Source organism: Acinonyx jubatus, chromosome E2, assembly GCF_027475565.1.
Source record: "Acinonyx jubatus isolate Ajub_Pintada_27869175 chromosome E2, VMU_Ajub_asm_v1.0, whole genome shotgun sequence".
NCBI classification, from domain to species: domain Eukaryota; kingdom Metazoa; phylum Chordata; class Mammalia; order Carnivora; family Felidae; genus Acinonyx; species Acinonyx jubatus.
This window is the reverse complement of record NC_069396.1, coordinates 4393508-4410477: the sequence shown is the minus strand read 5'-3', so window position 1 is coordinate 4410477 and position 16970 is coordinate 4393508. Positions and strand designations below refer to the sequence as shown.

Genomic DNA, 16970 nt, shown 5'->3' with positions numbered 1-16970 from the left:
GTCCGACTTCGGGTCCGGTCATGATCTCACGGTTCGTGGATCAGGCCCTGCGTCGGGCTCTGTACTGATGGCTCAGAGCCTGGAGGCTGCTTCGGATTCTGCCTCTGTCTCGCTGCCCCTCCCCCGCTCAAGTGCGTGCGCGCGCGCGCGCGCGCTCTCTCTCTCTCTCTCTAATATAAATAAAAACATTAATTTTTAAACTTTTTCTAAACATCTGTATTCCAAACAGACAGGAAAAGAGGGCAAATAATCTACCAAACCCCCACCTGTCCACCACACGGATGCTGACCTTTTATTGTATATATTGTCTGCAGCTCTTTTAAAAATAAATGAAACCAGGGCACCTGGGTGGCTCAGTCGGTTAAGCGTCCGACTTCGGCTCAGGTCACGATCTCGCGGTCCGTGAGTTCGAGCCCCGCGTCGGGCTCTGTGCTGACAGCTCAGAGCCTGGAGCCTGCTTCGGATTCTGTGTCTCGCTCTCTCTCTGACCCTCCCACGTTCATGCTCTGTCTCTCCCTGCCTCAAAAATAAATAAACGTTAAAAAAAATTAAAAATAAATAAATAAATGAAACCAAAAGGATACAGCTGGAATCCTTCTGTGACCCATCTCCCTCCTTCCCTCCCCGCCCCCCAGGGCTCCCTATTCATTCTCCCAGCTTCTGATACGGTTTTGCCAATACGTATATATTCACAACCAGTACATTTTTCTCTTTAAGAAGGTAGCTCGGGTGTAATCATCCTATATCCTTATCATTTTGCGAGTTGCCTTTTACGCCTGCCTTTACGCTTTATGCTCTGGGGTTTACCGGTGGAATCACACTCCGTGTCGCCCGGGCACGCCTCAGACACGCCGTGTCTGAGGGCACGTGCCCTCGCCGGTGACATCAGACTCGGGGACTGCTGGGGACGAGCCAACCAAGAACGCGTCGCGGTCTGCCCCAGCTCTCTCCAATTTGCCAAAACAACCCGTGTCAGAATTAGCTCTCGGTTCAAAGAGCCCTCTTCTCTCCCTTGTACCCCAGCTGCTGGGCAGCTCCCCCAGACCAGGGATGGGGTCCCCCCCTGCAGGCTGCAAGCCCCATCCCCACACTCCTGGTCTCCAAGTCTCCCCAGACTCACTGGTGTGGCTCTGGGGCTCAGGGCAACACCGGCCTCCTTCCTGCCCCTCCTCCCCCACCTGGGAGGGAGCCAGCCTCCCAGCCCTGGGCGCCTCCCCAGTGGAACCTTAAGGCCCCCCCCAGGGACAATCAGAAGGGAGGAGCAGTCTGGGTAATGGTGGGAAGCTCCTGGAGGTAGAGAAGCTGGGCAAGTGCACCAGATAGGTGGACGAACACATAAGTCCTGTGCTTGGCCTCCAGGGGACATCTGGGCACACAGCCAGAGGTGGGAGCCAGCGTTCAGGTGAGGAAGCTGGGAAGCACCCCCCACTCCCCGCCGCTTTGCCTGGCTCAGCACAGAACAGATGGGAGCAGGGGTGGGTCCTGTGTATGGCCTGGAAGGCAGTGCAGCCCCATTCACTGACTGTCACCTGAGCACCTCCTATGTGAGAGGCTCTGGGGACGCTGTCCCTGCCCTGGAGAGGGTGACAGTTAATGGGGGAGGGGGCAGATGCAAAAGAGGTAGGGATGGGTCCTGGGGCTCCTGCAACTTTGACCACCACCTGGGGACTTAAAACAACAGAAACGTCTTCTCTTACGGTTCTGAAGGCCAGAGGGCTGAAATCAAGGTGTGGCAGGGCGGGGGGACCTCCAGATGCTGGAGGCCCTGGGGAGGACACTGCCTGCGTCTTCCAGCTGCTGTGGCTCCAAGCGTCCCTCGTCCCGTGGCCATGTCGCTCCAATCCCTGCCTCTGTCTTCACCAGGCCTCCCCCTCTGGGGCTCTGTCTCAAGTCTCCTCTGCTTCCTCTTATAAGGACCACCTGCCATTGGTTTCGGAGCCCCTCCCAAATCCAGGATGATCCCATCTGAAGATCCTTCATGTAATTACATCTCAAAGGCCTTATGGCCAAATTCGATCACGTGCGTAGGTTCCAGGGCACGGACACATCATTCGGGGACTGCTATTCACCCCACTACAGAGGACCTTCTAGAAGAAGCAGATCAGGCCGGAGACCAGTCTCTTGTCCAGGGGGAGGGGGTGGGGCCTTCAGGAAAGTGAGGGGAGGACAGCCGGATCAGCGGTCCAAGGAGGGAAGTGCACAGAGTCCTGGCCGGAGAGACAAACAAGGCCTGCTATTCCCCCGGTGGGAAACTTAAACTTGATCCCAGGACAATGAAGCCCCCCCTCCCAGGGGGCTTTTAGCAAAGGGCTGATAAGGAGCTGTAGTCTGGGGAGGGAAACTCTCTTCTAAATTTAGGAGGAGCTTTTCTTTCTTTTCTTTTTAAGTTAGTTTGAGCAAGAGAGGGAGCTGGGGAGGGGCAGAGAGAGGGAGACACAGAATCCGAAGCAGGTTCCAGGCTCCGAGCTGTCAGCACAGAGCCTGACGCGGGGCTCGAATCCACGAACTGTGAGATCATGACCGGAGCCGAAGTCAGATGGTTAACCAACTGGGCCCCCCAAGCTCCCCTCTGAGGTTACAGTTTAAAAGGCTATGACTCGACCCATCCTGACCAAGACAAGCAGAATCCAGGCTCGGACGATTGTCCCCGTTGGAAGATGCTTCTGGGTCTGCCTTCAAGGGTCCTCTGGCACATCAAAGAGGCCCGCCAGGTAGAGCGTCATGCGGTCTCCCCCAAGACACCTTCAGTTTTTCTTTGCTCTTATCTTGAACTACAGGGAAAAAGTGGCCATGGTTCTCATGCTGTCATGGCCCCATGGCCCCATGGCGCCATATTGGAGTTAGAATGCCTGGCATTTATCCCTCTTTCTTTAAAAAAAAAAATAAAGTTCCTTTGAGAGAGGGCGAGAGAGCGCAAGTGGGGGGAGGGCAGAGAGAGAGAGAGAGAGAGAGAGAGAGAGAGATCGAGAATCCCAAGCAGGCTCCACACTCGGTGTGGAGCCCAACGATCTCGTGACTGTGAGATCGTGACCTGAGCCGAGATCAAGAGTCAGATGCTTACGTGACTGAGCCACCCAGGCGCCCCGTCTCTCTTTCGTTGAATGGGAGCCCAGCTGCCAGAATTCCTACTACACCCTGCCCGGAAGGACCACCTGCTAAGGGGCCCTGTCCCGGCCAACAGGCAGCTGGGGACCCACGTGAGGCCACGCAGCCTCTTCCTGTTGGGCGGAACGTTGGTGCTCCCTCCATTCCTGGGGCAGACCCACAGCATGGGCCTGGGTTCAACTCCTGCCTGGCTGTATTTCTGTTCACAAATATTTGGGGACATATCCCTGCCCCACTGGACTCCAGCCTGGCCATGTGCCTTGCCCTGGCTACCCCAAAGGGAGGTGAAGTGTCCTCCCTGAGGTCATACAGGCTGTAATCGGTAGAGCTGGGATGGGAACCCTCCCACCTCACCCGGTGCCGGCTCCCACCACCGGCCCCCCTCCCCATCGGGACGGCCGAGAGCCCCTCCCAAGCCCCATCCAGATGTCTCCCTGCTCTGGAGAAACACAGCTCGGGAGGTGTTTGTTTTCCCATCTGCCGAGCAGCAGGAATAGAAGGATCTGGATGCTCTATCTGTGCCTCGGTGTCCGGCCGGAAGCTGCTCACGGCCCAGCCCTTCCCAGAGCAAGGACGGTCTTCTGGGACCACTCAGAGAGTAGCCAACATAACGCGAAGATAACGTCGTCGTGCTGAGCTGTTGGCATGGTTCACCCATGGACGGGACATCCATGTGGCTGTCCTATAAATGCACGAGGGAACACCGTGGTCTTGAGTGTGTGTCCCTCCGATTCACGCGTCGGAACCCCAACGCCCAGCGTGATGGTGTTAGAAGGTGGCACCTTGGGGAGGACACAGGGTCGTGAGGTGGGACTAGACCTCACGCAGGAGACCCCATGGAGCTCCCTCCCTCACCCCTTCCCTGTGACGACACAGTGAGAACCAGGAGAGAGCCCTCACCCGACCACGCCGGTGCCCTGACCTTGGACTCGCGGCCTCCAGGCTGTAAGAAATCAATCTCTGCTCTTTATAAGCCCTCCCGGTCCGCGGTATTTTGCATAGGAGTTCAGCAGACAAAGACAGGTAAGTACTGTGTGCACGGTCCTGGTTTCTTATTTATTTATTTTTTTAAGTTTTATTTATTTATTTTGGCGAGGGGGGAGGAGGGACAGAGAGAGAGAGAGAGAGAAAGAGAAAAAAAGCCCAAGCTTCTGCACTGTCAGCCCAGAGCCCAGCATGGGGCTCGATCCCACGAACCCTGAGATCGTGACCCGAGCCAAACTCGAGAGTCGGACGCCCCACGGTCCTGCTGTAGAGAGGAGGAAACTGAGGCTCGGAGAGGTGAAGGCACCGGCCGCCTCTAACCTGGCTCGGCCCGAGTGCAGAGGTGTCTCCTGTCCCCAGCGGTCACCTCCTTACAGCCGCCCTTTTGGCATCTGTTTCTTGCCTCTCTTCTGCAGCTCACCGAGAGGCGGGGGGCCGGGAAGCAGTGGAGTGACAGTAATGAGGACAGCCCCTCCTGGGCGGGGGAGGGGCCGCAGGAGGCCTGGCCCCAGCTGGGGCACCCCGGGGGCTGGGCCCCCAGGGTCCACGTTGATCAGGAGCCCTGGGTGAAGTAGAGAAACAGGGGCCTCCCCCGAGGATCAATCAGCCAGGAGCCACGAGCGCCGTGCTCCCCGAGGGCCCAGAAACACCAGGGCAACAAGTGACTTGTTTGACTGCGGATCGCCTCTGCCCCACCCCCACCCCCACCCCCACCGTCTCTGAGCAGGAGGCTGCCCCTGCCCTAGCAGATGCCTGGCCGCTAACAGGGTTACACAGGCCTTGGCACGCCCCCCACTGAAAGGTGAGGTCCACGTCCCCTCCCCTTGAACTTGGGGGGGGGCTCACGACCGCTGCCCCAATAGAATCCAATGGATAGGCTGCCACGTGACTTCCGAGGGCCACCCAGCCTCCCCCTGGTCCTCAGGGACCCTCGCTCTGGGGGAAGAAGTCCAGAACGCTGACCCCGCCAGGCCAGCGGCGGGGGGGGGGGGGGCCACGCTGGGTGCTCACATCCAACGCCCTGCTGAGCTCCCGGACGGCTGCCAGCCACAGGAGAGGGGCCATGGGAGAGGGGCCACAGGAGAGGGGCCTGTGACCGGCTAGCACGACCGGCCAGGCGGATCTGACCGCCACTGCGTTGACACCCTGCTGGTGAGAACCACCCCGCTGAGCCCTTCCGGGATCCCCGGCTCCCAAAATCAAGGGCAAATAAACGGTGGCTGTTTTCCACTGTGCAATTCGGGGGAACCCGGAACAACTGTCGAATGACCAAGCGAAGGGTTTCAGAGTGCATCGAGGTGGAGACTTGAGTAGCTAGAACCCCATCCCTACCCCCTGCCAGGGGGGGGGGGCGGGGATCAGGGCCCATCCAGGCCTCTGCCGAGACGGGAGCTGCTGGAGGTCATCCCCGGCAATGTCACTGGCCCCCTGCCAGGCGCTGGTTACAGGGGATAAAGAGACGCAGAGGCAAAGCCTCTTTCTGCCCTCGAGACCTCACGCTCCCCTCAGGTGCCCTCTGAAATCCCAGCAAAGGCCGGAGCTGCCACTTTAGATTAAATCCAAGCTCATTGACACAGAAACCCAGCTTTGCCCTTTGCTTCTTGCCCCGGGCACACATCCCCACGGAGCCTCTGTCCCCCGACCCCCTTCACCCACCTCACTGCTCCTCTCCTTCAGGTTTCAGGCGTCACCTCCTCAGGGAAGCCCTCCTTGATGCCTCTGACCAAGCCCAGGGCCCTCATAACTCGCCCTCCTGGAGCCCAGCTTTTCTTCCAGAGGGGGCCTGTCCTGACCTGTAAGTGTCCCCAGCTCTCTCACCAGAGTTAAAACCCATGTGCCGCGAAGCCGGAGACCTAGTTCGGCTCGCTCCGTGCCGGGTGTGGGAAAAATCTGGGACACGCAGAGCTGAGCTAACCAGACCTAGCAGTGGGCCTGGTGTCATGAGAGCGGAGCCCCGACGGGGACACGGGCAGAATCCTTCCCGCCCCTTCTGCCTTCCGACCCATCCCGGTGGATGGTATTACTGGTTTTGCAGATGAGGAAACTGGGGCCCAGAGAGGTTCAGTAACTTGCCTAAAGCCACTGAGCTTTAGGGAGACGGGCAGGCATTCGAACCCCGTCGCGGCTGGGGCAGGGTGGTGGGGGCGGGGGTGCGGCGGGCTGCCCTCAGCCCTGCGCCGGTCTTGGGTGCTGCCCTGCCCGGCCCCACACTCAGCTCCTCTGCGCCCGCTGTCTGTGTGTCTGAAACTCCTCCGGCCTTAATCTTAACCCCCCCCCCCCCCCCCCCCCCCCCCCCCCCCCCCGCCACCCAGGGCTGGCATCCCGGAAGTACGGTTCTTTGGCTCGAGGACAGCCTCCGAAAGGCTGTCGCAGCCCAGCCGAGGAGGGCGCTCTCCGTCAGCCTTTCCTGAAAAGCCAGCGTGGACGGTCCTGGCCACTCGGCAAATGTCACAACCCTGATGCGTCCTCACCCTCTCAAACGCAGGGCCTCTCAGCCGCCCTCCCAGATGCGGCGCCTGGGGCCCTGGGAGACGGAGGTTCGAATCCCAGCTCCGCTTTCTAGCTGGGCGGCCGCAGGTGACCCACTCAGTCTCTCTGAGCCTCAGTTTCCATGAAAGGGACACAAATGGCATCTAGTTCTTCAGGTTGTGGTTAAAAATTAAGCTACTGGGGCGCCTGGGTGGCTCGGTCGGTTGGGCGGCCGACTACAGCTCAGGGCATGATCTCGCGGTCTGTGAGTTCGAGCCCTGTCGGGCTCTGTGCCGACAGCTCGGAGCCTGGGTCCTGCTTTGGATTCTGTGTCTCCCTCTCTCTCTGCCCCTCCCCCACTCACGCTCTGTCTCTTTTAAAAATAATTAATTAATTAAATTTAAATAAATAAATAAATAATAATTTTAAAAAATTAAAAAAAAATTAAGCTACTGAATGTGAACGTGCCTCTGTCCCCAGTAGCCCCATAAATGCCTCTTCGGTCCGAATAGGACAACTGCCTCCGTTGTTACAGGGTAGGAAGACGCTTCCTAAGACAAATGAGGCAAACTCGTTTCTTTTTGAAAAACAAAAAAAACCACATTTATTTCTGTAAACTGTTTGAGGGCAGATGTTCACAGCCCTGATACAGCACAGACTTCCTACCCCCAAATGAAATGAGCAAGGAAAGAAAGAAAAAGAATGGGACGCATGAAGAAACAAGCCAATCTCATCTTCCTTTGAAAACAAAACTGCGTTTGGACGTGTGGTGTGGACCTGGGATGAACACCACTGACTTTCTGGGGCCACGCGGGCGGGGGTCTGTTCCACCGGCGGCTCGGCGGGGGCCCCCCGAAAGCGAGGAATCGGGTTCTGCCCGAATCCCCACTCGGCACCCCGGCCTCCCTCCCTGGCGTCCTCATCACCTTGGGAGCCCTGAAGCGAACCCTGAGAGATGCCAGGTCACAGCTGGACTCGGACCCGTGTCCCCACTCTGCACCGCGCAGTGGGGTTCCGAGCAAAAGGGTAGGAACGAGCCGCTGCTGGGCAACTGTTAAGGCAAATTTTCTCTCTTCTCTTCGGTCGGAGTCAGGCTTCGATGTGTCACTGCCGGGCATGGGTAGCTTAGGCAACTCTGAATGCAGGGGTGAGGGACCCCCGGAGCACGCTTTGGGGGGGTCCGAGCCTGACGCATGGGATGAACGAGGGTGCTCCCAAGACGGCCCCCCGACGGGCGCGGCCCCCAAGCCACGCAAGGTGGTGGTGGAGAAGCCAGGCGGGCTACGGTGTAAGAGAATGCCAGGAAAGGGGGGTCACCGCAGGGGGAGCCTCAGATCTGATGATGTGCGTGGCCTTGGGATCAAAATGATTTTTCCTTAGAACGAGAAAGAGCGGGGAAAGGAAGAGGAGATAAAAGAAACATGTTCTGCGAGCTTCGGGAGATAGGGCGCAACAGGGCTCGGGAGGGAAGCGGGGAAGGGGAGGCAGGCGGCAGACAGGGAGGCGCGTGCCTCTCACTGCGTCTCCTGTCCCTGGCGGGCTGGTGGGCTGGTGGCTGAGGCCGCGGTCCCCTCCCCCGGGGGGCAGGCAGATGACTTTGCAAGGGGCAGGGGAAGGGCTGGGGTTACTCCGTCTGGGCGTCGTAATTGGCTCCCCCCGCCTTCTTGAGCTCGCTCTTGATGAAATCTTCCTCCAGCTCCTTCCGATCGCTGATCACAAACTCTTTAGCAAAATTCTGCAAGAAAAGAACAAAATAAAACACAGAGTTCCCGTGAAGAAGGGACAGGGTCTACATGTTGCTCAGACGACACACGAGCGAGTCCTGGCACCTAAACCGCTAAGAAATGATCAAAACGACAATCGCGTGGTAGCGTGGTTTGGCAAGAGAAAGAAAAACCGTGACTGGAGATCACAAAACGTGTGACATCAGGGTACGGTGTGGGCCCGAGGCCAAGGACGTGGGGCCAAAGTCAGCCCGGGTTTGAATTCTGGCTCTGCCGCTTTCTGGCTGCGTGACCTTGGGCAAGTTCCTTCAACTCCCCGGGCCTCAGTTGCCCTGTCTGTGAAAGACGAACCTGTCAGGAGAACAACGGGAGAGGAGGCTGGAAAGCCCGGCTGGAACACCAGGCTTTCCAGAACAAAAAAGAGACAGGAAGAAAGACAAGTGGTGAGTAGCTTTTGCTCATTTCCATGGTGTGAATATTCCCGCAACGGCTGGTTTCAGCCGCAGCAAAGAGCTAAATGGGTACGGCCACTGTCCCCCCCCCCCCCCCGCCCCCAGAGGACACAGGCTTCAACCATAACATCCCACAGGCCAGGCACACGTGGGGCACTCCGTAAATGCCTGTGGCATGAATGCGTGAAGCGGGTGACCGGGCTTATCCGATAACTCCGAGCCATGAAGAATCAACGAATCCATGGCTGTTGTGGTATGTGGGTCACAAGACTTCGATAAACAAGGAAAATTTCAGGATGGTGAAAGAGACGAATACAGAGAAACTTACCAAGGTACAAGTAACAAGCCCCAGAGCTCTACACGAGGAAATAAAGCACACGGTCCCACAAATACTTGTACACGAATATTCATAGCAGCATCACTCGTAACAGCCCCAAAGCGGAAACCACCCAGACGTCCGCCGACAAATTGCGGTCTATCCACACAATGGAATATTATTCAGCCACAAAAAGGAATGAACGTCATGGATGAGTCTCAAAACCGTCACGCTGAGTGAAAGACACCAGACGTGAAAGATCGCCTGCTCTATGATCCCTTTTATATGAAATGTCCAGAAAAGGCAAATCCACACAGACAGGAAGTAGATTGGCAGTTTCCAAGGACTGGGGGTGGAATGGGGTGACTGGTAATGGGGACGGGGTTTCTCCCGGGGGGATGAAGATGCCTTGGAACTAGACAGGGATAGTGGTTGCACAACACTGTGAAGAACCACCAACGAACTCTATGTTTTAAAACGGTTAGTTTTAGGTTATGTGAATTTCACCTCTACTGGAAAAAAAAAAGTCACCATGACTCCAAGAACAATGACTAAACCAGGGGAACACTCAAGGTTGAGCCTCACAGTATAAAGATAAACCATTTGCCAGGCCAAGGAACTAAGACTACTAACTGGGAGGCGAGAGGGGAAGGTTAATATTTATCAAGCAACTAATATGTGCCAGGTGTAGGCTCACACATTTTCTCACTTAATCCTCCCTCAGTAGATTAGCTGTGTTCCTTTAAGATAAGACCCACGGGTTGGGTTTGGAGAGATTGTGTAGCCCAGAAGGACGAGACGTCCTTCTGACACTCTCTAGTCCCATTCCGTCATCCTGTGCCGTCTGTCCTCACTACAGTGAGGGAACACGAGTTGGGGCAGAAAGGGGAACTGAGAATTAACGTGTTTCTCAACCTGAGCCGAGCCCAAGCGGCACGGGGGGGGGGGGGGGGTGGAGAGGCAGAGAGCAGACCCAGGAGGAGGAAGCCAACATCTCGAGAGGCCTCTAGCAGGAAGTCCGAAGTTCCCCTGCCTTGTGATAGCTATATATGGCAATCTAAAGAAATAAGAACACTCCTGTTTGTGTCTGTTAGCCATTAGAAGATTTAGATTAAGAAAAGTTTGATAAGGTCCTAAGAAATCTACAGTAAAAGTGTAAATGGAGCTATGCGTCGTCCAACTTAAGACCACAGGTATATGGCAAACCAAATCACGGCCAAAATGAGGAACGATCCAGAATAATGGAACCCAGTAAAAACACGACATAACAATAAATGTAAATGAGCAAAATTACCCTCCCCCAACACAGCTATGTCTTAGACTACCAAAACCACCCCCCGAAACCCTATGCTACCTACCAGAGACATGATTTAAAAACCAAAAGGCTAGTAAGAACGATGATTATGCCGAACAAAAGTACATAGAGAAGCAGCCCCATCCGCTCCCACTATGGGAACAGCACCCGCCCTCCAGGGGGCCAAAGGAGAGGGAGGGGGTGGAGCCACAAGGAGGGGGCCCCACCAGGCCTCACAGGCCTCCCCCACACAGGATGCTCGTCACCCCCAGAGGCTTCAGAGGGGAGCTGACACTTCCCCTGAGGGTGTGGACTCTACAAAAAGTCCCTGAAGGTCTGAGTCAATCTAAAACCCAACTTGCATCAGCCCCCTCCCTCCCCCACCTCTGTCCCTTTCCAGCAGTCCTCAGGACGGGCCTTCCACTGGGGAGGGGGGACACCAGCGCCCCTGGGGGGGTGGGCTTCATTGTGACATTTCAAAAAGAGGCAGAAACAGCAAAACCATACGCCCACGGGGCAGAAGCTGCAAGAGACAGAGGCATGTCCTCACTAGGAAGGACACAGGGCCCAGAGCAATGCTAACACATAGGGAATTTTTCATTTTCTAGCATCCACGGTGAAAAGAGTAAAAAAACAAACAAACAAAAAACAGGTGATACTTTCATAGGATTGTATCTAACTTTATATATCCCAAATACTGACTGCCATTTGAACAGGTTACGGACATACAGAATCACTCATGGGACCTTCTACGTTCTTCTCTCCGTATTAAGTTTTAGGAACCCGGTGCACATGGCCCACCTACGGCCCAAAGCGGTACAGATGTGCCAAACCTCAAGAGCTCAGCAGCCACGTGTGGTTGGTGGCGGGGCAGGTCTAGCTAGAACAGGAAAGAGTCTGAAAGAATAATGTGTTGAGTCAAGGAGAAACATTAATCATAAAATAGCTGAGCTGAGCTGACTGGAGGCCTGGAAATGTTCGTCTTGATCTGGAGTTGAAAAAAAAAAAAGAAAGAAAAGAAAAAAGAAACCTTAACTCCGACATTCACCCCTTCCTTTGATTGAAAAGCAGCATGAGACCCAGAGAGGGGAAGCTATTCATCCCCGGGCACACAGCAGCCTCATGGCAGGGGTCGTGGGGGCAGGTCCTGACCCTAGTCTGTCCTGTCCTCTCCCTTCCTCTGCTCCAGACTGCCCGCCCCACGACAGCCTCTGTCATACCCTCAAGACTGCCAAAGCCACATGTCATAGACTTCAAAGCAAAAAAGGTGCCGGTCTGCAGGTAGGGTTACCTATGGTTCTAGAAAGATCTTCTTTGTCATATCTAAGAACACTCTGTCCCTGTCTGATAGCTTCCAGAAAGGGTCACTTCCCCACCCCACCCCACCTTTTTTTTTTTTTTTTTTTGCCATGGCAGGACTTTTCCAAGGAAGAGGCCCATCCATCTCAATCTGACTCCGGGATGGCTTAGAAACCAATAACCAAGTTGAGGACACATTTGTCCCTGAGACTTTTCTCAAGTGCATACGTGTTCATATTTCAAAGATGTAAGACAGACATTGTTTCCAGCGGAAGCTTCCAATGGTCTGTTCCAAGGAAGGCAACTCTATAGAGGACAGGTTAGGAACCAGGCTCTGTACACAGCCAAGAATCTATTTGCAAAGCTGGTTTAAAAAGCGCTGGGGTGCCTGGGTGGCTCGGTCAGTTAACCGTCTGACTTCGGCTCAGGTCATGGTCTCGCGGTTCGAGGGTTCGAGCCTCGCATCGGGCTCTGTGCTGACAGCTGGGAGCCTGGAGCCTGCTTCAGATTCTGTGTCTCCCTCTCTCTCTGCCCCTCCGCTGCTCTCTCTCTCTCTCTCTCTCAAAAATAAGTAAACATTTAAAAAAATAAAAAACACTAAAACGTTTTCCTATCTTTGGTTTTAAATCATGTCATTTTCAAACAGCTCCCAACTGGTGGCTTTAAACCCCTGCGTCAATCCTGAAGCACGCTGGGTGCCGCAGGTTTGGACCGAACACAAACAAGGGGCAGTTGTCCATCTGAATCTCCAGCAGCCGGCCCTCCCCAGGGACTTACCCCCCTCCCCCATCCCGAACTACCACTCCCCACCCCCCACTTCCCTGTCCCCCCAAGATTCCATCTCTTGGTCGGGTGGATCCGACGAGTGTGCAAAGGGCTTAGACACTCCATGAGGGTACCCAAGAATCGTTAGGTGATAGTTTGAGTGATCCTGGCTGGGTTCACCTTTGTTTGCAAGATTGCCAGGGGACTCCGAGACCCAAAGTTTCCTGAAACACTCGAGTGTGAAGGCATAGGGAGCTGGCTCGTTCCTCTTCTCTCACCCACGATGATTCCTTCACCTCCACCCTTATTTTAGTGGAGGAAAGTCCGGGGAATTCCTGAGAATAACCAAGTCAATGACTCTGGCATCACCTCGCCCTTGGAGAGAGAAGATAGCAAATCCAGCTGCACACCCAAAAGCTGGGGTGGGACATGGGGTTAGCCGTGGGAGGACAGCCTGTCAGGGTAGACGTGTCAGGTCTCGTACCCAGAACATTAGGACTAAGGTGGGTTTCTAACCCGTGCAGACGATGTGGGTGCAGAAGAGGGTCTGGGAAGAGAAGAGGAACGTGGAGTCTTTAACGGTGAGGTTTGTGATGTCAGCAATGCACATTCCTACAGAGCAGGGCATGGTAAGAGAGGGGACCTTCATTGTATCCAAAGATGAGAGCAGCTAATGCAACTCACACAACAAACACATGCTTACGAAGCACCTATTGCATAGCAGACATTCTCCCAGGTCCCGGGAAGTCAAAATTCTGGTACCTAGGGCTCTCTCTGAGAGTCTGAGAGCATAAAAGGAGAAGCAGAGGACTCTAAAAAGCCCGAAGGGAAGCAGCCAATGGCTCTGGGCCCTGGTTTCTAGCTTCGTGAAAGAAGGGGGCTAGGCAACAGGCTCTTCTGACACCTTCCCACCAGCCATCCCGGGTTTGCACTTAAGCCACCGGAGCGCGTGGGACAAAATTCCACCTCAGATGCCAGAATCTGATGGGCAATAGGGAAAAAAAAACTGGCACAGAAAAGCCAACTATGGGATTAGAGCCTGGCCTTCAAAAGGAAGGCCCGTCTTCAAAAGGAAGGCCTGGCCTTCAAAAGGAAGGCCCGACGTGGCCCATCCCAAACCCTTGCATAGACGTGTGGGGAATAGGCTCTCTCCTCCTGTGTGTGTGAGACACAAGACAAGACACACGCTGGCCACAATCATGTATCTTTCCCCCAAGTGGGTGGAGATTAATTAGAAACCAAAGACTCAGTGTGCTGAAGGAAAGCAGTTGGTACCCTGCCGCCTGAATCTTGCTAGGAGAAAGGACACCCTCCAAGGACCATGTGCCAGATGAAAATGCACGGCATCGAACCCGCTGGGCATTCAGCTGCAACCCCTCCTGGGCCCCCCACGCTTGCCCTCCTACAACCATTCTAAAGAGCTTCAAAGACCCAGCTTCTCAAAATCCTTCCAGCAAAGTGTAATTGACTCAAAAAGAACAGGTTCTTATAACAGCCATGAGTCATCAGAGAAACAAGAAAAAAACAAACACCAAAATGGTACAGTCTAGTGTTCGGCAGGTTCGGGAACAAAGGCACATACGTCACCTGAGCATCTCGTCAATGATGTGACCCTCCTTCGCGGGGGAGAGAAAACAAAGGCCACGAGAGAGGCACGCAGTCAGGTTTCAGGTGGGCACGATTCAGGGAATCGTCCAACGCAGACGGATGGCAAGGAGGCATGACATCCCAGAACACGCTGTGGGTAGGTCTGGGCCAAAACCTAATAGGGTCAGTTGTCCATATGCCTCGAATCCTGACCCCGGCAGGGCCACCCACCTCTTTAAAACTTGGGTGACTGCCTAGGTTCTGACCCCCGCTTTCCTGACCGTGGACACTGACAGAAGCCCCGACTCCCCTCTGCCTGATGTCTGACTACGCCTACGTCCAGATCAGGAATGTGGGAAACACACGTCACTCCTCCCGCATCCACGGCAGACATAACCAATCGTGGCACTTTCCTCACGAGTCCAGACTTCGCATCAGAAGCCTCCTTAACCCAGAGCCCCAGCTGTCGACCAACTGGCAAGCACAGTGCAATCCGGGCTGGGGTGTTCAATTTTCGCCCGGTCAAAATCATGCCCGTCATTTCTTGTTCCCCAGCCACGCCCACTTGGGGGAATGTTGCCCGGGAAATAATTCAGCAGATTTTTTTTTTCTAATTATGATATATACGCACAGATGTTCGTTGTCCGTAAACACCAGACTGTTTTCACTTTTCGACAAAAGCTGAATAAGTAAATAGCATCGCCATCAAACCCTTCATACACATCAGGCACTTTGATAGGGTATTTTATTTAATTTTTGCGACTCCACGCGTCAGCCAGAGATGCTCGTCCCGAACTTTCAGAGGAGGAGGCTCAAACTCAGGTTAGGGAAGTAGCCCGACAAAGGTCGCACCTGCCGAGGGCTGGGCTGGGCCTGGGAGCCACGACTCACCCCGTGCTGAGATCCCTGCCGGGAGATCCCTGCGTGCTGAACACAACAGCACGCAGACGCTAAAATGATGAAACCACACTTACGAAGCGTTAAGAGGACACAGGTACCTCTGCTATGACTAATCACCTTCGCAAAACACGTTCCATTGGCAAGGGCTCCACGGGAAGCCGCAGCAATCACAAATCTCTGCGTGAGGTGAGGGATCGCGGCTAATCGTTCTTTTCTGCCTTCATTTTGTCTGAGCCACTTTCAAAAAATTTTTTTTATGTTTATTTATTTTGTAAGAGAGAGAGAGAGAGAGAGAGAGCATGGCAGAGAGAGAGGGAGACACAGAATCGGAAGCAGGCTCCAGGCTCCGAGCTGTCAGCACAGAGCCCGACGCGGGGCTCGAACCCACGGACCGCGAGATCATGCCACGAGCCGAAGTCGGACGCTCAACCGACTGAGCCACCCAGGTGCTTCTGAACCGTTTTTAACAACCACAAGGCCCTGGGATGCACCACCACGGGGGAGAAAGCAGGGTTCCTGGGGCTTGTTCCAGAAGGGAGTCTGAAAGGCAGCATATCCAGGGACAGAAAATGACAAGGTAAATACAAAAGTGAGGAGCGGTACAGGGAAGGGACAAGAAACAGGGAGGAAAAATCCAAACGACACACACAAGACGCCAGGAGCAGAGACAGCTTCGGGGCGCCTGGGGGGCTCAGTCGGTGAAGCATCCGACTTCAGCTCAGGTCATGATCTCGGGGTTCCTGAGTTCGAGCCCCACGTCGGGTTCTGTGCTGACAGCTCAGAGCCTGGAGCCCGCTTCGGATTCTGTGTCTCCCCCTCTCTCTCTGCCCTTCCTCTGCCTGTACACGCTCTCTCTCTCTCTCTCTCTCTCTCTCTCTCTCTCAAATAAGCATTTTTTAAAAACATCTGAAAAAAAAAAAGAGTACAGGCGGCTCCACAGAACCCCAACGAGAACGTGGGGTACGCGTGTCACACGTGAACAGGAACCGTCTGGACTCGGTGCTCCGGGACCTGCCTGCGTTCTGACCCCGTCCCCACCACGGGGGTTAAACTGCATGCTGGTGACAGCCGAAGGGATTGCTGCACGGGGCACCGGCTGCTGGAGGGTGACCAGGCAGGGGCCGTGCCACCACGGGCTGGCGGAGGGCGGGGACCCGTCCGGGGCTTAGCGAGGGGCACCCAGGCCCCAGCCCGCCGGGCAGCGCTCTTTGCTTGTGACGGCGGCTTCCATTTTTGGACCAGGCTCCGGGTGTGGGACAGCTTCCTCCCTTCCCCACTGGAGCTTGCAACTTCTTAGCAGCAGGAGCCCAGAGGGGGCCGTGGGGCTCCCCAACCTGAAGGCGGCCTCTGACCCCCCCATCTGCTTCTCTGCCTCAACGCTCGCCTTGGCTCCTCCCTCCGAGCCTCAGCTTCCCCATCTGTATGTTGGGTGTGATAACCGCACCCGGCCCCCTCTGCGATACCCACCCACCCCCCTTCACGGGCTGCCGGGGCGTTGGATTTCCAATCAGGTCGTTTGGGTCTCAAACATAGGCCACAGGCCACAGAAAGCCCCTCTGCCCGAGCCCAGGCCCAGGTGAAACGCACGGGGCACAGAAGGCCCTCTCCGGCTCCGAGAATAAAGGGCCTTTCCATAAACCCCGAGCTTGAAGAAGCGTACACATTCCCCGGTGAAAACGAACAGCTGAAATCCTCTGGAGGGCCACGAAGCAGCCAGAGCCGGTCCCCCGAGTGCTGGGCGGCACCGAGGCTCCGAAGGCAGAGCGGGGACCCCACGAATCTCGTCCCACGGAGGAGCGCGGCTTTCTCCCGGGCGACCCAGCCAGCTTCTCTATTGCAACGAAAGCAGAGCCTCTGGAAACTCCAGCCCTATCGCCAAAGCCCTCCCTGAGGGTAACTGGCTTCCACAATTTAATCCAATCCTGACACCGGTTATGGAACATGTAGGAACGTTCTTCTGTCCTAGGGATACGCAGAGTAAGACACCGTCCGAAGCCAGCCCGTGTGAACAGATGTGTTTCTTTACTTTTTCGCACCTGTTTTGGTGCGTTTCCAGGTACGAGGAGCGTTCTGTA

The 16970-nt window shown here is 55.4% G+C and overlaps 1 protein-coding gene across 1 annotated transcript in view; it reads right to left on the bottom strand.

Moving 5' to 3' along the window:
* Positions 1-7132: 7132 nt before the first annotated feature.
* Positions 7133-16970, bottom strand: part of COTL1 (coactosin like F-actin binding protein 1) — a 36449-nt gene continuing 26611 nt past the window's right edge. The window contains exon 4 of the mRNA XM_027076318.2: positions 7133-8293. Within this exon, the coding sequence (XP_026932119.1) occupies positions 8183-8293 (111 nt within the window). The 3' untranslated portion in view covers positions 7133-8182. The remainder of the gene's footprint in view (positions 8294-16970) is intronic.